At 41.1% G+C, this 22,902-nt stretch overlaps 1 protein-coding gene across 6 annotated transcripts in view; it reads left to right on the top strand.

Moving 5' to 3' along the window:
• The window catches only part of myo6a (myosin VIa), a 261,840-nt gene that overhangs the window by 164,782 nt on the left and 74,156 nt on the right, over positions 1 to 22,902 (top strand). For all 6 annotated transcript variants that reach the window (XR_013578664.1, XM_078556763.1, XM_078556762.1 and 3 more), the window contains exons 11-12: positions 6,260 to 6,440; positions 7,782 to 7,926. Coding sequence is in view for 5 of the 6 variants with exons in the window: in XM_078556763.1 (XP_078412889.1) it covers positions 6,260 to 6,440; positions 7,782 to 7,926 (326 nt within the window). In the remaining variant the exon portion in view is untranslated. The remainder of the gene's footprint in view (positions 1 to 6,259; positions 6,441 to 7,781; positions 7,927 to 22,902) is intronic.

A 22,902-nucleotide genomic window follows, 5' to 3' on the forward strand; every position in this document is an offset into this window, starting at 1 on the left:
CAGCTATATCATTATCCAGAATAAATTGAACCACTGCAATGGGCGATTTTTCCACCACTCCAACTATAACTTCACCTGGCTTCCATTTGCTCTTTAAATTTACCTTCCATAACGGAATAGATTTAGCATCTTCATGAACCCCACTTATATTACCTGTTCCTGCAATACTCCCTTTGAACAACAAATATCACTATTCCACAACATTAAGAATTGACTGGTCCCTGTGTCTCTTAAAATTTTAACATCTTTACCTACTCCACCCTGTATACATGGAAAGACTTTCCCATCACATACAAAGTTTTGAAACATTTCTGCAACCTGCTCCTCAGAATTCTTTTGAGTAAACTGTGAACATAATACTGTTTCACCTGTACACAAACCATTGGTTTCTCCTGTGCCTGAACCTCAGAACCCACAGTACTTTAACTTCCAGAGGTTTTCTGTACCCCAACAGTTCCAATAGATTTTTCCTGCAATCTTCAACACACTGACTTTGTGTGCCCCACTTTATTATAATGAAAACACTTCAATTTTCGAAAGTCACTTCTACCTTCAGCGCCTTCCTTTTTATTCTGAGAGAAAACTTCCTGGGAACTTCCAGCTACTCCTTCTCTCCCCTGACTACCTACCTTCCTTTCACCTTCCCACTTTTTATCCTTTTTCAATTTGAAAGGGTGACAAAAAATGTTTAGCTCTATGAACTAACTCATAATTATCAGCTGTCTCTGCTGCTTGTCTTACTGAATCAACCCTCTGTTCCTCCACAGGAGTTCTCACTAGCGAAGGGATTGAATCTTTAAATTCTTCCAAAAAAATTACTTCCCTAAGAGCTGCATAGGTTGTTTCTATTTTTAATGCCCATATCAACCGGTCAAAATTACTTTGTTTTACTCTTTCAAACTCAATATAAGTTTACCCAGGCCGTTTTCTCATATTCTTTAATTTCTGCCTGTATGCTTCAGGAACCAACTCATACACACTCAAGATAGCCTTTTTCACCACATCATAATTCCCGACATTTGCTGTGATAGCGAAGCATATACCTCATGCGTCCTATGAACTAACTTAGACTGTAATAATAACATCCAGTTTTCCTGTGGCCATTTCATCTGTTTAGCTAGCTTCTCAAATGAATTAAATAATGCCTCAATATCTTTTTCCTCAAACTTTGGAAGAGCTTGTACAAATTTAAACATCTCCCCACTGGGTTCTACTCTGGAGATAAGTCCTTCCTCACCTACTGGCATCTCTTTTTTTAATTGCCAACGTTTTCAGTTGGAATTCTCTCTCTTTTTCTCTTTCCTCCTTCTCTACCTTCACAATTTCGAATTCCATTTTAAAAGCCTGTCTTTTGCTTCTAATTCAAGTTTTTTTAGTTCCTTTGCTTGTTCAGATTCAAGCATCTTCATTTGTATCTGAAGTCTCACTACCTCCAGCTGTGACTCACTAGTAAGAGATCCCTGTAATCAAAGGATCATCCTCCGCCATTTCCGCCAACTCCAGCATGATGCCACCACCAAACACATCTTCCCTTCACCCCCCCTGGCGGCATTCCGTAGGGATCGTTCCCTCCGGGACACCCTGGTCCACTCCTCCATCACCCCCTACTCCTCAACCCCCACCTATGGCACCTCCCCATGCCCACGCAGAAGATGCAACACCTGCCCCTTCACTTCCTCTCTCCTCACCGTCCAAGGGCCAAACACTCCTTTCAAGTGAAGCAGCATTTCACTTGCATTTCCCCTAACTTAGTCTACTGCATTCGTTGCTCCCAATGCGGTCTCCTCTACATTGGAGAGACCAAACGCAAACTGGGCGACCGCTTTGCAGAACACCTGCAGTCTGTCCGCAAGAAAAACCCAAACCTCTTTGTCGCTTGCCATTTTAACACTCCACCCTGCTCTCTTGCCCACATGTCTGTCCTTGGCTTGCTGCATTGTTGGAGTGAAGCCCAACGCAAACTGGAGGAACAGCACCTCATCTTCCGACTAGGCACTTTACAGCCTTCCGGGCTGAATATTGAATTCAACAACTTTAGATCTTAAACTCCCCCTCCCCCCATCCCCACCCCGTTTCCTCCCCCTCCCTTTTGTTTTTTTTTCCAATAATTTATATAGACTTTTCTTTTCCCACCTATTTCCATTATTTTTAAATCTACAACTAATACCTTGTCAGTCTTTCCACCCCACTCCCACTAGAGCTGTACCTTGAGTGTCCTGCCATCCATTCTTAATTAGCACTTTTCTTAGATAATATCACCACCTTCAACACCTCTTTGATCCTTTTGTCTGTGACATCTTTTGATTATCTGCTCCTATCACTGCTTGCTTGTCCCTACAACCACCCCACCCTCAACTTCTCTCCCCCCGCCCCCCCACCTTAAACCAGCTTATATTTCACCCCTCTCCTAACTATACTTCAGTTCTGTTGAAGGGTCATGTGGACCCGAAACGTCGACTCTTTTCTTCTCCACCGATGCTGCCAGACCTGCTGAGTTTTTCCAGGTAATTCTGTTTTTGTTTTGTGACTCACTAGTGTCAGGTTTCACTCCCAACTGTAGATGCTGTGCTATATTTTTAATTATATATGATTTCCTAGACCCCCTCAGGTAACCCCAATTTTAACTTATCTGCCAACTCTGTTAATTTACTTTTGGTTATTTTCTTAAACCCAATCAGAATTATATCTTCTACTCCCATACAAGTCATAGCAATTGCCAAAGCCATCTCGCAGTCTCTCTGGTTCTAAAGTACCTCACCAACTCCTGAATTCAAAGTGCTTCTCGTACTTGTTACCGTAAGATTCACAAATTCCAAGCCAATCATGGAATTAGAAATATTTTGATCCGCTAGAGCCCCCAATTGTCCTGATCCAGCAGTTGGTAAAGCTGAGTTATTTAAAAATTCCAGAGGGAAACTTTAAACAACTGCCATTCCCCCTATTTTTAAGTGGTATGATTGAGATGCAACTCTAAATTCAGGAATCAGACCACCAGATCTCCAGAGGTTTTATATCAAACTACATGAGACATTTATTAATTTACACAAGTTAAATATATACACATGTCTACAAATTTCTACTATCATAACTTTAATAAATTCCCAAACTAACCTCTATTAAGGCAACAACAACCCATAGACTTTAAGCAGACACCAGGTGAAGCATTTTCACCTTACAAATTCAAAATGAGGTTCCTTTCATTTTGGTTCCTTTGCAGACACAGTGGTAAGCTTACAGGCTTTCACCTTACATTGATTGCCTCTGCCCTGCGCACACACAACTGCTATCTGTTATACCCAGCACATTTCATTGAATGTAAATTCTCATTGTATTACCAGACCCTTTGAACTCCACCTCTTCTAACAATAAAACCCCTTTCATAGTACCAATTTTGTTAGTAATATAAACATTGCTTGGTCTCTGCTAGCTAGATGCCAGATTTCACTCCCCTTCGTGAGTACTCCATACAACAAAAATGCAAATGCACTCTACCTATGTTACATCTCAAAACTGCTATACATCAAAGCACCCAGACCAGCTGGCTTTAATCCAATTAAGACACACCCACAGACTAACCTTCTATTTAAAAAAAAATTCCAATAATATATACATTAATAGCTTCATGACAACTACAATATTTAACTTGAGGACCATCCTTGTCTTCAGTTTTCGTAGCAACTGTTGGTTGTGTCTTGTGTTTTTGTGTATTTGGTACGCGGAACACCCGATACATTTTCTGACATTTTGATGAATGCCGCATTGCACAAGACTGTAGCTGTGAATATAGTGCTGGGTCATGATGTCTGTCTCGTGTTCTATTACCTGCAACTATTACAGACTGCAACTAGCTCAACAACTTCCCTTGTAACCCACAAATAATTTTCTCACTGGGTGTTTTTTCCCCCTCATGCTGGGTCTTTGCACTTCTTGTGCTGGTTTAAGGATCCCCTCATTAATCACTCATCTTATTCAGTTAATGTTGAATGTGCTTCTGTAACTCCATTACCTAAATACCCCCACCTCACAATCAAAATGTAAAATGCTTTTGATGAATTACAATGTGTAAAAATTCTGCTAATCCACCAGCTTGATTTTAGCTGCACACAATCAATTTTATGTTAAAACCCCTTTTGCAATTTTTATTGCCTATTAAGTTCATAACTTTAGTCATCAGTTCAAGTAAATTACTTTACCAGATTGTCCTGTATCAATTTTGCCTGGTGTGAGACCAGTTTTAGGAGGTTGTATTTCTTTGTAATTGCTATTGATTTTGAAATCTTAGCTTGGTTTTCAATCCATATCACAAACCCTTGTGACTTCATAACGTATGCTATTTACACTTTACGAAAATGCTGAATGCTGGTTTAATTTTTGATGACAGTTGAATCCATATGTGATTTGTAGACTGGTTTGGTTGACACCCTTATTTTTGCTTCCCATCTCATGTCTGGTCTGATGCCATGTCCCCAGGATAAACAGTTTCTTGGAGTTGATAGCAGTCTGTGTGATATAACTCACTACAGTAAATTCATGTGCAAATGGCATGAGTTAATTTTAAATGGACGAGTGGTACTAAAATAAAATCATCTTGTTTTCTTTCCCCTTCTATTTAATATCAGGAGGAAGAGGTGATCAATGTTTTTTCTCATATATATGAAGTTTGTATGATGTAACTGTCAGTAATTATGTTTGCAGATGCTTACATCACTCTTGTGTGGTGTAGTTGTAGTTGCATGTATTAGCATTTCCACTGAAATAGTTATGCTTTTTTTGTATATGGTTTATGCCAACTAGGCAAGGGGTAGAATTCTATACTTGCAATGGTGCAAATTTATTGTAGTGCTTTTTATTTTATTTCCTTGTTTAGTGGTGGAGTTTGATTTTTTTTTGTTGGAGATGGAAACAGGAAAGATAATCTGTTTGTGGTGTGCTGAACGTCAGCTGTAATAGATTCTATTTTAATTATGTAGTTGCATGTGGTTCCATTGCGGTCAAGATAGTGATTTGTGCGACTGTAAACAGTATTGTGCCACTATTTGCTTTTTGAACTGCACAGATCAGAGAGCATTTTTAGTCATGAAAAGACTTATTCCTGTTGGGATACGTCCTGAAATCCACATTATCATAATTGTGTAGTATATTTTTTGTAATTGGAATTCAAAAAGGAAGTCTGTAGATTCATATTGGCTACATCCAAGCCTAGATGGACTGATAGTTTTACAGTGTAGCAACTCCTCGAGGGAAGGAGAGGCAGAGAGCGACATGAAATCTGATTTCATGCATTTATGAAGTTTTGAAGGGAATGGAACTCTAGATTCTCTGGAGGTGTCTGTGCAAACACAGGAGGAGAAATCATTGGTGCAGGTGCAGATTAAAAGGCAGCACTTCCATTGAGGTGAATAGTACTGCAGAGACATTGGGAGGAGATGCAATGATCTATATTATTAAAGGTAGAGTGTTCAAGAAAGATAAATGACCATTTGTTGACTTTGCATATGAAACATCTTCAAGTGTGAAGAGCAATGCTGAACCCTTTTGTGAGGAAACATATTTTGATATCTTCCACTTTAATATGTCATCTTGCTCTGCTTTTATTTATCCGTCATGAGTTTGAGTTTTGGGTCACCTCAGAACACACACTAGTTGCAGTTGAAGATGTGGCAATGATCAGCAGCCTCTTCTGCTCCCACTGTTCTCATGGAGATGAACTCTTCAACCAGTTGTATCCTTGATGTCCAAGCTACTTGTATTCTTACAGATTCAATGATAGATGGATAAGGGTGGTTTAGTAACAAGTTCTTTAACGCCTTGTAGAAAGGAAATGGGATGAATGGGAAAGGTAGACTTGATGTTATGGATTTCCTCATACAATTGTACATCAAACCTGTTTTTTTCAAAAAATATGAAACTAGGCTATACTGGTACCCTAAACTAAATTTCAGGAAGGGGAATTAGAAGCACATGGGAATAATACTTGAAGGAACAGATGTCCAAAGTAGAATTGCCCATAACATGTGGAACATAATGAATGAGGAATACTACACCTGATGATCAGTGAATATAGCTTTTTAAAGACTCTCAATTTGGGCAAATATATTTTTTCATTCATGGTGTGTGCATGAGAAATTGATGTGCTAGTTTTGCATGCATATTGTAATTTTAGCTTCTACCTTTTGGACTGATTGTGCATGTTTCCTTTCCATATCATGACCTTGACACTGTTTGACATTAGCCCATATTTTTCATTGTCACCTTCCAGTGCCTTAAAGAAGGCTGTCTGAAGGACCCATTGCTTGATGACCATGGCGATTTTAACCGTATGTGTGTCGCTATGAAGAAAATAGGGCTGGATGATGCAGAGAAGCTTGATCTGTTCCGTGTAGTTGCGGGTGTTCTACACCTTGGAAATGTTGACTTTGAAGAAGCTGGAAGCACCTCAGGTACAGGACTGGCTGTTTCTACAGTATGGATGCAATGCGTGCTCTTAGTATTCTCAAATCTAATTCTCTGAAGCCTATTGGGTATTGTTATTTAGCAGGCTACAAATTGCCACAATCGAATAGTAAATTATTCAGAGAGGAAGATACATGTCTATGTCCAATAGTATGTTGAAAAACAATTCACTGGAATGAAGGACTTTGCAACAGCAAAGCCTGCTTTGAAGAGGCAGTTTGTATAAACCACATCTGCCATTAATTGCATCAGAATTTAACACCTTAGGCAAAAAATACAAGTTATTATCTCTCAATTTTTATCAAAAGGGGTGGATGGGGGCTGACATTTCAATAAATTAACTGATTCAGATAATGTAGTCAATGCTCCACCCGTTGTTCTTTATCTTAAAATCTTCAAAAGATGCCATCAGACATCCAAAGGTAGATGTTCTGTGCTGATGGCAGAAACTCTTGTTTGAAATGCCGATCTATTGGAATTTAGAATGAGCAGGTGGCACATTAGGATTAAGAGGCCACAAGTCCTTTGAAAAGTCCCTCATGGACCACGTTTTTTTTCCCCTGTATCCTGTTTTCCATGCATAGCTATAACAACAGTAATTCATTTACAGTTTATTTCATAGTTTGGACTATTGCCTTAACTCAATGGTAGAACTCCTGTCACTAAGTTAGGAGGTTGTGGGTTTCAACTCCACAACAGAGCCTTGAACGTGCATTATCTACAGTAATAATTCAGTGCAGCACTAAGGGAGTTTGGGATGGAATATTAAATGGTGAATCTATCCACCTGCTCAGCTAGGCATGAAAGATCCCACGGCACTATTCGATGAAAGGCTGGAGAACTCTGTCTATTCAGTTTTTGTTCCTGAAGTAATAGCATGAAAAGCAGATTATTTGGCTACGTCACACCAAGCATTCACTTGAAAGATACTTGATTGGTTGCGAAGTGATATAGTATGTCCTCTGGACATGAAAGATGTTACATAAATATGAATCCGTTCCTTCTTCAAGCAATTTATTATGAATAATTTATTAAACTTTTAGCCTGCAACACACAACAGCTTTAGTGTGTTTGCTATATTATGCACATTCTAGAAATGTTTCTTGGATGTTTTTTCATTTTTTCTAACAAATGTATAACTCAATTATGGTCTTTAATGCTTAACTTTCATTGTACAGAATTTTTTTGCAACTTCTAAATAATTTCATCTGTTATAAGAGTTATCACATTTAATATCAAGGGATAATTAGATTTATATTTGTGTGTAGTTAGTATCTATATTTTTCAGTCACAGAGCAGCCTTAGTAATCAATATTATCAACTGTTAGGTGGATGTGTCCTGAAAAATAAATCAAGTCAGTCACTGGACCACTGTGCTGAACTGCTGGGGCTGGAAGGGGACGATTTGCGTGTTAGTTTGACCACTAGAATAATGCTGACCACTGCTGGAGGTGTCAAAGGCACAGTTATCAAGTAAGCAAACTCCTCTGTACTAAATAATCGGGTATCTGGGTGACTTTGAGAGTGTGATTTATATCCTGGGATTGTTATAGCGATGGTAGCGACCTTGGATTTCTCATCTGAAGTAACCAGATGTCCCATCTGCTTTTTGAGACCACAGACTGTATTACAAATCACCCACTGATGTTTGATTTGCAAGTTGTTTATCAATAATTTCAGTTGGTTATATTATGGTTGACTTTCCTAATTTCTTTTTTAAAATTTAAGAATTTAAAATTTTTTAGCATATTGAAAATAAGGGAAGGAATTAGTACTACTTTTCAGAAGTCATTAACAATGACTGGAGTGCTTACTTGTACCTAGTGGGTTTTCAGTGGGTTTACAATTTTACCTCAGAGCAGGAACCTCCCTGTCACTTGCCATTTTAACACTCCACCCTGCTCTCTTGCCCACATGTCTGTCCTTGGCTTGCTGCATTGTTCCAGTGAAGCCCAACGCAAACTGGAGGAACAGCACCTCATCTTCCGACTAGGCACTTTACAGCCTTCCGGATTGAATATTGAATTCAACAACTTTAGATCTTGAACTCCCTCCCCCCTCCATCCCCACCCCCTTTCCATTTCTTCCCCCTCCCTTTTTTTTCCAGTAATTTATATAGATTTTTCTTTTCCCACCTATTTCCATTATTTTTAAATCTATACCTGTAATGCCCTGTCAGCCTTTCCACCCCATCCCCACTAGAGCTGTACCTTGCGTGTCCTGCCATCCATTCTTAATTAGCACATTCTCTTAGATAATATCACCACCTTTAACACGTCTGTTCCTTTATCTGTGACATCTTTTGATTATCTGCTCCTATCAGTGTTTGCTTGTCCCTACTACCCCCCACCCCGCAACTTCTCTCCCCCCACCCCACCCCCCACCTTAAACCAGCTTATATTTCACCCCTCTCCTAACTTTACTCAGTTCTGCTGAAGGGTCATGAGGACTCGAAACGTCAACTCTTTTCTTCTCCGCCGATGCTGCCAGACCTGCTGAGTTTTTCCAGATAATTCTGTTTTTGTTTTGGATTTCCAGCATCCGCAGTAGTTTTTTATTTTTATGGACTTTTTATAGATCTTTAATGTGAGTAGTTATTGAAAAATTAGGAAAACAACATAACATGTTTGTGAGGGATGAATTATATTCTCTCTAATGGATGGGCAAAGAGCTGTTGTAAATCCATGAATGCAATTTGAGAAAATGTCATGCAGTACTCATTTACTGCCACTAGATGTCTGTGTTGCACTTTTTGAAGGCATAACACTGTTGAGAAAAGCAACCTGAAAAAAGCCGAAGTTTGCTCAGTGATTTTCTTGATATGTTTGAACTTTTTAAAATCATACCTGGACCTATTTATAATTCTAGGTACAAGTCCATCTCTTTCTAAAGAATTAGTTTGTTGTATTGTGATTAGTGCTGCTCATAAATGTTTACAAAACAGCAACATGCTGAAATCATAAAGCTTATAAGTCATAATCCAAAGTAAAATAGCTTTGAAATGGATTGTCTAACTTCTCACTGCACACAAAGTATATCAAGCCCTATATGAATGAGGTAAAATGTTCTCTGCATTATCGTTACAGTAATTAGAAATGTATTGGTAATTAACAAAGTCACATTGTTCTTAAATGGAACTTCTGGAAAATTTAGTTCAATCAATTGAATATGGCATGAAATTTGGAGAGATTGTTTGTTGCTGTTGTTACTAGGTACGCTGGCTGATTACAATACCTTAATAGTAATTTTAATGCAACAGCTTTTTACCACACAAAAGCTGCTAGCAGTTAGCACTGGTTTGCAGAACTGGATTGTGTGCATTTAATGCATCAGTCAATTTCTAATAAAGCACGTAATTTGAGACTTGACATGGTAACTGGAACATGCTTAGGAGAAAAATGGTTACTGTAGTGCCAATGGTTCCCGAAGCTCACCATCACTTGGGTTCTCATTGTGTAATTTCTGGGTCTGTTGTAAACTAATTGATGAAGATTGGTTAATATGATTAGTCAACAACTCTATTATCATACTATGAGATTACCAGGGTGGTGGAAGTTGAGCTAGGTGGACCTTGATCTTTTTTTGTTCAGCAATTTGTACGTATGAGAAAAATGTACAAATTTGAGAGAATAAGATTTTCGAAATACTTCTGTAACATAAGTTATAGTGTTAATGGAGGCCGTAGGAGGATACTGCAAAGTTATATTGTAACTTTTGACACTTCCTGTAGGCTTTGCTTATTTTTTTGAGTGTAATTGAACATACATAGCCTCTTCATCCTAATCCCTCATGACTGATGCGTTCTGAAAATTGTTGTACTTAGTTGTGCAGCCTGTCAACAACATTCTGCTTGTAAATACTGAATACTTGTCATTTGTTTCTGCACCATGATATAATGAAAAAAATAATAGATTTGGCAGCTCTGTGCTTAAGAGCTGATCACCACAACCTATAAATTCTTGGCCTGATTGTTTTTAAATGGCTATATAGATTATATATTCACAATGGTGATGATGTAGCATAAACCCAGGCATGAAAAGTTTTATTGATTTTACTTTAGAAATGGCTTCTTAAGGATAGTATGTTTTCCCTAATCATTAGAGCCCACCAGTTTCGAAGTTAGTTTGAATATTTATAATTTCATTAAGCAAAGTAACTGATGTAGATTTACACAATGGTGGCCCGTGTTTATGTTTCTCAGCGAATAGAGTGTGCTGCTCCAAGAAGGTGATGAATATGAAGTTGCACCTACTGGTGATAGAATGAGGAAGAAAGTTTCTGTGAGATCTCATTAGAGACAGTGAAATAGGTAGGAGAGAGACATAATGAAGAGGGATTTAAAAGACTTGCATTTTTCTTCAGATAAGAGGTTGCGAGAAGATCTAAAAGGTATTTGAAATTATCAGAAGTTTTAATAAGGTAAATGAGGGAAAATTATTCCCATAGTCAGTTATGTCAGAAACCAGAGGACATGAATCTAAGGTCAACACCAAAGAGAAAAGAGAAAGTTTAGGACATGAAATGCCCTTTGAGAAACCAAATCCATGGCACTTTTCAGCTGAATGTGGATAAATAATTGAATAAAAAGACATTTAAAAGGATTTGAGGACAGGGGAGTGGGAGGGAAATGGGACCATAAGGTTAGTAGTTTCAGAGAGCTGGCATAGCCACAATGGGCCAGTTTTCATTTGGTCTTCACCACACGGTTCTTTTTAACTCTGGTGATTTGACACAAGTTTATAAAATCAAGTATTGCCACTAATCCTCCTTTCTTTCCTTCTCTCTCTTTCCGGAACAGTTTGTAGCTGGGAATATTTAGTCCCCAGTCCTACCCTTTTTGAGCCAGGTCTCCATTTTCACCATATTCCTATGTGGTTATCAGTGTTTGCAGCTCATCAACATTGTTTACCACACTTGATATGTTTACGTACGTGCACAATAAACCTCTTGATGCGTGGCCCCCCCCAACCCCACCCCACCAACCCCTCCCCCCACATCCTACCCCCTGGCAGCCTGCTTCCCCCACCTCTGCCACCCTCAGCTGATGAATTGGTGGTGCTCCATGTTGAACACCAATTAGAAGAAGCACTGAGGGTAGCAAGGATACAATGCACTCTGGGTTGAGGACTTCAATGTCCATCACCAAGAGTGGCTCAGTAGCACCACTACTGATCGATCTGGCTGAGTCCTGAAGGACGTAGCTGCTAGACTGGGTCAGCGGCAAGTGGTGACGGAACCAACAAGAGGGAAAAGCCTTGATCTTATCCCCACCAATCTACCTGTCGCTGATGTATCGGTCTATGACAGTATTAGTAGGAGTGACCACCACACAGCCCATGTGGGGTCAAAGTCCTGTCTTCCTCCATCGTGTGTGCAGCACTATCACCGTGCTAAATGGGATAGATTTCGAACAGATCTAGCCATCCATGAGGCACTATGGGCCATCAGAATTGCATTCGACCAAAACCTGTAACCTCATAGCCCGGCATATCCCACACTCTACCATCACCAGGGGATCAACCCCGGTTTAATGAAGAGTGCAGGAGGGCATGTCAGGAGCAGCACAAGGCGTACCTAAGAATGAGTTGTCGAGCTGGTGAGGCTACAACACAGGATGGCTTGCATGCCCAACAGCAGAAGCAGCAAGTTATAGACAGAGCTAAGCTATCCCACAACCAAAAGTGCAGATAAAAGTTCTTCTGTCCTGAACAGTGGTGGACAATTAAACAGCTAAAGGGAGGAAGAGGCTTCACAAATTTCCCCACTCTCAATGATGGAGAAGCCCAGCACACCAGTGCAAAAGCCAAGGTTGAAGCATCTTCAGCCAGAAGTGCCAAATGAATGATTAATCTCTGTCTCTTCCTGAGATCCCCAGCCTACAGATGCCAGCCTTCAGATAACTTGATTCGCTCCATGTGATAAGAAACAGCTGAAGGCACTGGATACTGCAAAGGCTAAGGGCCCTGACAATATTCCAGCAATAGTAGTGATGACTTGTGCTCCAGAACTCGCTGAGCCCCAAGCCAAGCTGTTCCAGTACAGCTACTAGACTGGCATCAACCTGGCAATGTGGAAAATTGCCCAGGTATATCCTGTTTGCAAGAAGTAGGACAAATCTACCCTGGCTATTACTGCCTCCTCAGTATACTCTCAATCATCAACAAAGTGATGGAAGGTGTTGTCGACAGTGGTATCGAGTGACACTTACTCAGCAATAACCTGCTCACTGACACTCAATTGTCGTTCTGGCAGAGCCAATCAGCTCCTGACCTCATTACAACCTTGGTCTAAGCAAGAACATAAGAGCTGAACTCGGTGAGAGTGACTGCCCTTGACATCAAGGCAGCATTTGTTCAAGTGTGACATCAAGGAGCCCGAGCAACACTGGAGTCAATAGGAATTGGGAGAAAACTCTCTGCTGGTTAGAGTCACACCTAACACAAAGGAAGATGTTTAGGTTGTTGGAGTTCAATCATCCCAGTCCCAGGACATTGCTGCAGACCTTTTTCAGGGTAGTGCCCTAGGCCCAGACATCTTCAGCTGTTTCATCAATGACCTTCCCTCCATCGTAAGGTCACAGGTGGGGATATTCGCTGATGATTGCACAATGTTCATCACCATTCACGTCTCAGATACTGAAGCAGTCGATGTCTAAATGCAGCAAAACCTGGACATCATTCAGGCTGGCCTGACAAGTGGCAAGTAACATTCGTGCTACACAAGTGCCAGGCAGTGACCATCTCCAACAAAAGGGAATCTAACCATCTCCCTTTGATAGCCAATGGCATTACCATCGCTAAATCCCGACTATCAACATCCTGGGGTTTACCATCAACCAGAAACTGAACTGGACCAGCCATATAAACATTGTGGCTACAAAAGCAGGTCAGAGGCTGGGAATCCTGAGATGAGTAACTCATCTCTGGCTCCCCAAAGCCTGTGCAGCATCTACAAGGTACAAGTCAGGAGTGTGATGGAATACTCTCCACTTGCCTGGATGAGTGCAGCTCCAGCAACACTTTTGAAGCTTGACACCATCCAGGACAGGACAAAGCAGCCCACGTGATCGGCACCCAATTCACCACCTTAAATATTCACTTCCTCCACCGCTAATGCACAGAGGCAGCAGTGTGCACAATATACAAAATGTACTGCAAGAACTCATCAAGGCTCCTTTGACAGCAGCTTCCAAACCTGTAACCTCTACCAGCTAGAAGGACAAGGGCAGCAGATGGATGGGAACACGACCCCCTACCAGTTCCCCTCCAAGTCACACACCCTCCTGGCTTGGAACACTATCGACGCTCCTTCACTATGGCTTGTTCAAAATCCTGGAATCCCCTTTTCAACAGCATTGTGGGTGTATATGCACCAGATGGACCGCTGCGTTCAAGAAAGTGGCTCATCACCACCACCTTAAGGGCAATTAGGGATGGGCGGTAAATGCTGACACCTACATGCTGTGAAACAATAGAGGAACTATAATTTATAGCCCCAGTCTGGGAAGAAAAAACACCCTCTCACCACTGTTTCCTATATTTAACCAACTTTCTCTCCATGCTGTCATTTTCCCTTTAATCTTATACAATTAATTTTCTCAATTTTTTTTGGACTCGTGCACCTGCATTTCTTTGATCAATACATTTCATTATTTCCTCAAAGTGCTACTAAACTTGAGATGAGAGCATTCTTGTCCAAAACTTTGGATGTATTTTAATTAACCTATGTCATTGTAAATTACCAGTACTGGTGCCAATGCCCCACAAACCGGAACCCACTTCTCCCACACCAGTCTTTGAGCCACGCACTCGTCTCTCTAATCTTATTTGCCCTGTAAAATTTGCACACAGCTCAGGTAATAATCCGAAATTATTATCTTTGAAGTTCTGTTTCTTAATTTGGTGCCTAGTTCATCATAATGACTATGCAGAACCTCTTTCCTTGTCCTGCCTATGTCGTTGGTACCTACATGAACCACGACAACTGAATTCTCTCCCTCCCACTGTATGTCCATCCCCAGCCCTGAGCAGATATCCCAAACTCTGGCAACACAGTCTTCTGGATTCTGGATCTTTGCTGCAGAGAACAGGGTCAACCTCCCTCACTGTACTGTCCTGTACTACCACAGCATTCCTTTTGCACCCCCGCTGCCCCCACCTTGAATGGCTTCCTATACTCTGGTGCCATGGTCAGTCTGCTCATCCAGCCTGCAGACCTCAATTTTGTCCACACGAGTAGCTAGTACCTTGTACCTGTTTGACAATTGCAAAGTCTGAGGCTCCTACACAACTGTCTGCTCAGTTTTTGCTGCTTTTTGTCTGCTTTTGCCTGCATCACTCATGGTCACATCCTGCTATCCCTCACTGCTGACCAAAACAGATGACCCTAATCTAAGAGGTGTGACCGTCTTCTGGAACAAAGCGTTCAAGTATTTCTCCCACTTCCTTATGTTGCGCAGTGTCTGTGGTTCAGCTTTCAGATCAATAATCCTGATCTGGAATTCCTCTAGCTGCTTACACTTTCTGCAGATGTGTTTGCCCTGGATCCCTTGGTATTCGACATTCACATTCGACAGCTGCAACATTACACCTGTCCTGCCATTGTTACTTACGTTATTTAGTTAATTTAATTACTTTCTTAAATAACTTAGAATGATTCTAATGTATACGACAATTTATTGTGCTTCTTAAATGCTAGTAACAGTGACACCGAAAAGCCATGCATTTCTTAATTACGCATGTGTTTTAGATATTCATTTAAATTATTTTATCTATTTTCAAAGTATTAGTTATTTTTTGATTTTCATTTATTTTTATTAATATACCCTACGACCCCCAATATGCTCTACTACTATTACAATAACCTTATTATGAAGAAAACCTTACAGTTACCAATAAATTGTACCAGTATTTTAAGGATAAATGAGCAAAACAAGTAAAATACTCACCAACCAATCACTTGTCTAGTTCCCTATCATGTCACACTTGATTTTCTCCAAATCTGGTGGGTCCACAGACTGAGACCCAACACCAGCTAACTCTTTTAACTACCAAGCTCTGCTCTCGCTCCTTCTCGCCCTCTGGGCTCCACTCTTGGTCTCGCTCATTCTCGTGCTCTTTTAAACTCCCGTCTCTGTGCTCGGTCTCGCTCCTTCTCCTGCTCTTTTAACCTCCCGGCTCCACGCTTGGTCTTGCTCCTTCTTGCGCTCCTTTAACCTGCCAGCTGTGCTCTAGGTCTAGCTCCTTCTCACATTCTTTTAACTTCCCAGCTCCGCACTTGGCCTTGCTCCTTCTCACGCTCTTTTAACCTCCCCGCTCTGCCTTTGGTCTTGCGCTCTTTTAACCTCCTGGCTCCGCGCTCAGTCTCACCCCCTCTCGTGTTTTTTTAACCTCCCAGCTCTGCTCTGTGTCGCTCCTTCTCGCGCTCTCTTAACCTCCTGGCTCTGCCCCAGTGTTCATTTATTATCCCTCCAATTAATTTTCCCTCCATTAAATTTCGTGCCATCCGACCTATGTAATCTTCAAACCTGTCCCTCCCCTGAGGTATCTCCACTCCTCTAGTTCTGGCCTTTTGTGCATTCCAAATTATAATTTCACTATTGGTGGCTGTGCCTTTAGCTGGGTAGGCCATAAGCTCTGGAATTCTCTCCCTACAACTCTCCACCTCTCTACCTCCTTTAAGACACACCTTAAAGCCTACCTTTGACCAATCTTTTGGCCATCTGATATATCTCCTTATGTGACTTGCTGCCCTACTTTGTTTTGTAATGCTCCTGTGAAGTTCATCGGCACGTTTCATTATGTTAAAGGGGCTATATAAATGTAAGTTGTTGTATCTTTAATCAGGTCTTTTACTTTACATTAACCAGATATTTTGTTATTTCCTTTTGTTACTTTGCAATTTTTTTCTATTCCCCTTTTAGCGCCTCTAATGTTTCATTGCTTTTCTTCTATTTTCTACAATCCGCTTGATTTTCTTTCCGTAGATCTGTCATAGAATCTTACTACACAAGAGGCCATTCAGCCCATGATACCTGCGATGGCTGCCCAGTTCGAGCTATTCAATTAGTTCCACTCGTCTATGCTTTCTCTGCAGCCCCACATACTTTTCAAGTATACGTGTAATTTCCTTTTTAAAGTTACTAATGAATCTGCTTCCGCCACTCCTTCAAGCATTGAGTCCGAGTACAGCACTCATTCAGAACTGCACAGAGGTCTCAACCTACGTTTCATACTTCAGCCTCTAGAACGGAGTTTGGCCTGTCTGACTTCTGACTCATAGACAAGAGTTGCTACCGTTGAGCCAAGGTTGATGCCTAAAGCGTTCATAATAGGTTGTCTGCCAGGCAGATCATCATTTCTTGGACAATTGTATACCTGTAGTACATATTGCCATCTTGTGCAGTGAGTGTTCTTAATATCTAATATTTTAGCATGTTTGTAGCCACTAGTTGCTTGGAATTAAGTATACTGAGGACTGTTCATTCTGGTCATCCACCCACAAATGAACCACCCCATGGCTTTCACACCTGTGTCTGATGTTTAGTAGAATCAATAACTTGTAATACATACTATTAAGCTGAAATCGGAAAATTGAATCATAGTATTACAGCGCAAAACAAGCAGTTTGTCCCTCTGTCTGTCCCAGTGATTTTTTCCTGCTTGGGCCAGTCTAATCCTACTCACCTTCTCACTCCCTATATCCTTTAATATCTCAGCCAATCTAATCCCACTCTCCTTACTGCCCATACCCTTTAATATCTCAGCCAGTTTACTCCCACTATCCTCAATTCCTGAAATCCTTTGATACTCCTCTCTTTCAAACTGCTATTTAATTATTTTCTGAAAGAATGTATTTCAAATTCTAGCCATCCTTTGTGTAAAAACAGAAAAGGATCCTTGCATCCCTTTGGTGATTTATTCTAAATTTGTGTCTAGCCGTTACTATCCACTTATCCTAGCAAAACCCTTCATAATTTCAAAAACTTCTATCTGGTCACCTATTAACCTTCTCAGCTCTAGTAAAATGAGCTCCAACTGCATCACCATTCTCTTCATTGCCCCATATTCATCCCTGCTAATGACCCACTGTATCTATGCTGCAATGTTTCAATTGTTCTTTATGTTTCTATAATGGAGCGTCCAAAGCTATATACAATGCTCCAAGCATAGCCTATCTAAGGCCTTGTGTGAGTTAAATATTAGCTCCTTGTTTTTATATTCTATGTCTCTTGAATAATGGAAGTGTATGTCTCTTGTTCTTAAGTTCTTGCTTACATGACCAGTAACTCCTACACTACGATTGTAAAATAATTTCTGAACCTTTTCTTTGATAAAGCAATTCAAAATATCAGGATGAAATGCTTGTTTATCTTTAATTACGATTTTAAAATCTCTTCCTTTCAACATCTCTTCCTTTTAAAATTCCTCTGTGATCTTAGCCCTCCCTATCACTATAACCTTCAGCAGCCCTACAGCATCTGAGATATCTGTGCTCCTCCAATTCTGGTCTCTTGCACATTCCTGATTTTGATCACTCTACCATTGGTGTCCTTGCCTCAGGTGCCAAGGCATAAGCTGTGAAATGTCCTCCTTTAAACCTCTCCACTTCTCTACCTCTCTTTCCTCCTTTAAGACAGTCTTTCTGTTTGGCCAAGCTTTTTGGTCATCTGTCCTGATATCCCTTTATGTGGCTTGTTAAATTTTCATTTGATTGCACCCCTATGAAAAGCCTTGGGATGTTTTACTATAGTAAAGTTACTTATGAATGCAAGTTGTTGGTAGTTTATACAGTAGCTGGGAAATGTTTATTTGTGCTCAAAACAGAAACAAAAATAAAAATATCTGGAAAAACTCAGCAGGCCTGACAGCATCTGCGGAGAGGAATACAGTTAACGTTTCGAGTCCATATGACTCTTCAAGAGAACTAAGGAAAAATAGAAGAGAGGTGAAAAATAAGCTGGTTTAAGTGGGGGGGCGGTACAGGTAGAGTTGGATAGAGGGCTAGTGATAGGTGGAGATTGCCAAAAGATGTCATAGACAAAAGGACAAAGAGGTGTTGACGGTGGTGATATTAGCTAAGAAATGTGCTAATAGGTGACATTAAGGGTAGAAAGCAGGACGAGCAAGGTACAGATAGCCCTAGTGGGGGTGGGGTGGGGGGAAGGGATTGAAATAGGTTAAAAGGTAGAAATAAAACAATGGATGGAAATACATTTAAAAATAATGGAAATAGGTGGGAAAAGAAAAATCTATATAAATTATTGGAAAAAAGGGGGATCGGAAAGGGGGTGGGGATGGAGGAGAGAGCTCATGATCTAAAGTTGTTGAACTCAATATTCAGTCCGGAAGGCTGTAAAGTGCCTCGTCGGAAGATGAGGTGCTGTTCCTCCAGTTTGCGTTGAGCTTCACTGGAACATTGCAGGCCAAGGATGGACATGTGGGCATGAGAGCAGGGTGGAGTGTTGAAATGGCAAGCGACAGGGAGGTCTGGGTCATGCTTGCGGACAGACCAAAGGTGTTCCGCAAAGCGGTCACTCAGTCTGCATTTGGTCTCTCCAATGTAGAGGAAACCGCATTGGGGGCAGCGAATGCAGTAGACTAAATTGAGGGAAGTGCAAGTGAAATACTGCTTCACTTGAAAGGAGTGTTTGGGCCCTTGAACGGTGAGGAGGGGGGAAGTAAGGGGGTAGGTGTTGCACTTTCTGCGGTTGCATGGGAAGGTGCCGTAGGAGGGGGTTGAGGTGTAGGGGGTGATGGCGGAGTTGACCAGGGTGTCCCGGAGGGAACAATCCCTGTGGAATGCTGTTTGGTTTCCAGCTTCCATTTGTATCAACTGCAACTGATTTTACAAAATTCAAAGCAGTTAGAAATCAAAATTCTTGAACATTTTAGATCAGTGATGATATGTTTCTAAAGGCTGCTCGCACATTATTCAGACAATACTCTTTTGTTTGATAACTCTAGTAACTTCACGGGAGTTGTAAAATTGTTCAGAATACATGACAGCAATGTCATGAACAATATATTTTTCCTTTTGTTGAATTTGTGCAATAAGAACAAGTAATACTCTAAATACAGGATAGCAGATCAGTGCTAAAAGCACCCCTTTTTAAGAATCACAATTGGAAAAAAGTTGTAATTAACATGAGTGGTTTATCCTCTCCTTGTTTTGTAATCAGCTAGTGCTGATGATGTGTGCTGGCTTGGAAGTGTTACTGAGTTTGAGAATACAAGGGACTCAGTTGAAGTACCCAGTTGATGGTGAATCACTCTTGGCTTTTGTTTCTGATGATTTGTTTCATGACAGCTTCAAGCTATGCAGAATCATTACTGCTCATTGTTCAAATGAAATCTTGACAATTGGGCTCTGTTCCAGGGAAGGTGGGACCTGTTCCGACGGGACGGTTTGCACCTGAACTGGAGGGGGACTAACATCCTTGCGGGTAGGTTTGCTAGTGCTGCTCCAGGGCGTTTAAACTAGATTTGCAGGGGGAGGGGAACCAAAGTGTTAGAGCAGATAGTGAGGTGGAGGAGGATAAAGGTCAAGCGAGGAATGCATGTATAGACAGAAATCAAGGGTCCGTAAGTGATAGAAATGTTCTCAGGTGCATCTATTTCAATGCAAGGAGTATTGTCGGAAAGGCAGATGAGTTTAGGGTGTGGATTGGCATGTGGGATTATGACATTATTGCTATTAGTGAGACTTGGTTGCAGGTGGGGCAGGACTGGCAGCTCAATGTTCCGGGGTTCCGTTGTTTCAGACATGATAGAGGGGGAGGGATGAAAGGGGGAGGAGTGGCATTACTAGTCAGGGAAAATATCACAGCTGTGCATAAGCAGGACAGCCCGGAGGGCTCGTCTACAGAGGCCATATGGGTGGAGCTGAGGAATGGGAAAGGTGTGACCACACTAATAGGGTTGTATTATAGACCGCCCAATAGTCAGAGAGTATTGGAGGAGCAAATCTGTAGAGAGATAGCAGACCGATGTAAGAAACAGAAAGTTGTGATAGTAGGAGATTTTAACTTTCCACATATTGACTGGGACTCCCATACTGTAAAAGGGCTGGATGGCTTGGAGTTTGTCAAATGTGTTCAGGACAGTTTCTAAATCAATATATAGAGGTACCAACGAGAGAGGATGCAATACTCTATTAGGGAACCAGACAGGTCAAGTGACAAAAGTATGTGTAGGCGAACATTTTGGGTCCAGTGACCACAATGTCATTAGTTTTAAGCTAATTATGGATAAGGATAGGTCTGGTCCTCGAGTTGAGATTCTAAATTGGAGAAAGGCCAATTTTGTGGAAATGAGAAAGGATCTAGGAAGAGTGGATTGGCATAAGTTGTTTTCTGGCAAGGATGTGTTCAGTAAGTGGAAGGCATTCAAAGGCGAAATTTTGAGAGTGCAGAGTTTGCATGTTCCTGTCAGGATTAAAGGCAAAGTTAACAGGCATAGGGAACCTTGGTTTTCAAGGGATATTGGCGATCTGGTTAAGAAGAAGAGAGAGGTGTATAGCAGGTGTAGGCAACAAGAAGCAAATGAGGTACTTGTAGAGTATAGAAAATGTAAGAAAATACTAAAAAAGGAAATCAGGAAGGCAAAAAGAAGACATGAGGTTGCTTTGGCAGATAATGTGAAGGTAAACCCAAAGGGTTTCTACAAGTATATTCAGAGTAAAAGGATAGTAAGGGACACAATTGGTCCCCTTGAAGATCAGAGTGGTCGTCTATGTGTGGAGCCTCACGAGATGGGGGAGATCTTAAACAGTTTTTTTGCATCAGTGTTTACTCAGGAAACTGGCATAGTGTATAAGGAAGGAAGGGAAACAAGCAGTAGTTTCATGGAACGTATAGAAATTAAAGAGGAGGAGGTGCTTGCTGCCTTACAGCGAATAAAGGTAGATAAATCCCCCGGGCCTGACATGATATTCCCTCGGACCTTGAGGGAGACTAGTGTAGAAATTGCAGGGGCCCTGGCAGAAATATTTAAAATGTCCTTAGCCACGGGTGAGGTGCCGGAGGATTGGAGGGTAGCTCATGTTGTTCCGTTGTTTAAAAAAGGCTCCAAAAGTAAACCAGGTAATTACAGGCCAGTGAGCCTGACGTCAGTAGTAGGTAAATTATTGGAAGGTGTTCTGAGAGATCGGATATATAATTATTTGGACAGCCAAGGGCTGATTAAGGATAGTCAGCATGGCTTTGTGCGTGGTAGGTCGTGTTTAACGAACCTTGTAGAGTTTTTCGAGGAGGTTACCAAGAAAGTAGATGAAGGAAAGGCTGTGGATGTTGTCTACATGGACTTTAGTAAGGCCTTTGACAAGGTCCCAAATGGGAGGTTAGTGCAGAAGGTTCAGACACTTGGTATCCATGGAGAGGTTGTAAACTGGATTCGAAATTGGCTGTGTGGGAGAAGACAGAGAGTGGTAGTGGATGATTGCTTCTCAGACTGGAGGTCTGTGACTAGTAGTGTGCCTCAGGGATCATTGTTGTTTGTTGTCTATATCAGTGATTTGGATGATAATGTGGTGAATTGGATCAGCAAGTTTGCTGATGACACTAAGATTGGAGGTGTTGTGGACAGCGAGGAAGGCTTTCAAAGTTTGCAGAGAGAACTGGACCAACTGGAAAAATGGGCCAGAAAATGGCAGATGGAATTTAATGCGGAAAAGTGTGAGGTGTTACATTTTGGAAGGTCAAACCAAGGTAGGACATACACAGTAAATGGCAGGGCACTGAAGAGTGCGGAGGAACAAAGGGATCTGGGAGTTCAGATACATAATTCCCTGAAAGTGGGGTCACAGGTAGACAATGTTGTAAAGAAAGCTTTTGGCATACTGGCCTTCATAAATCAACGTATTGAGTATAGGAGTTGGGATGTTATGGTGAGGTTGTATAAGACATTGATGAGGCCAACTTTGGAGTATTGTGTGCAGTTCTGGTCGCCTAACTACAGGAAGGATATCAGTAAGATTGAGAGAGTGCAGAGAAGATTTACTAGGATGTTGCCGGGTCTTAAGGAGTTGAGTTACAGGGAAAGATTAAACAGGTTAGGACTTTATTCCTTGGAGCGTAGAAGAATGAGGGGAGATTTGATAGAAGTTTACAAAATTGTGAGGGGTATAGACAGAGTAAATGCGAGTAGGCTCTTTCCACTTAGATTAGGAGAAATAAACACGAGAGGACATGGCTTTAGGGTGAAAGGGGAAAGGTTTAGGGGGAACATTAGGGGGAACTTCTTCACTCAGAGTGGTGAGAGTGTGGAACGAGCTACCATCTGACGTGGTAAATGCGGGCTAGACTAGAAGGGCCGAATGGCCTGTTTTCTGTGCTGTAGTGTTCTATGGTTCTATTAAAATGTTTGCAGGGTTAAACAAGAGGGAAAAACACAAGGTCAGTTATGATCCTCTGGAAATAATGGAGAATTGTGCTTTCAATTTAAATGCCTT

Source organism: Cetorhinus maximus, chromosome 14 (assembly GCF_964194155.1).
Source record: "Cetorhinus maximus chromosome 14, sCetMax3.hap1.1, whole genome shotgun sequence".
NCBI lineage: Eukaryota > Metazoa > Chordata > Chondrichthyes > Lamniformes > Cetorhinidae > Cetorhinus > Cetorhinus maximus.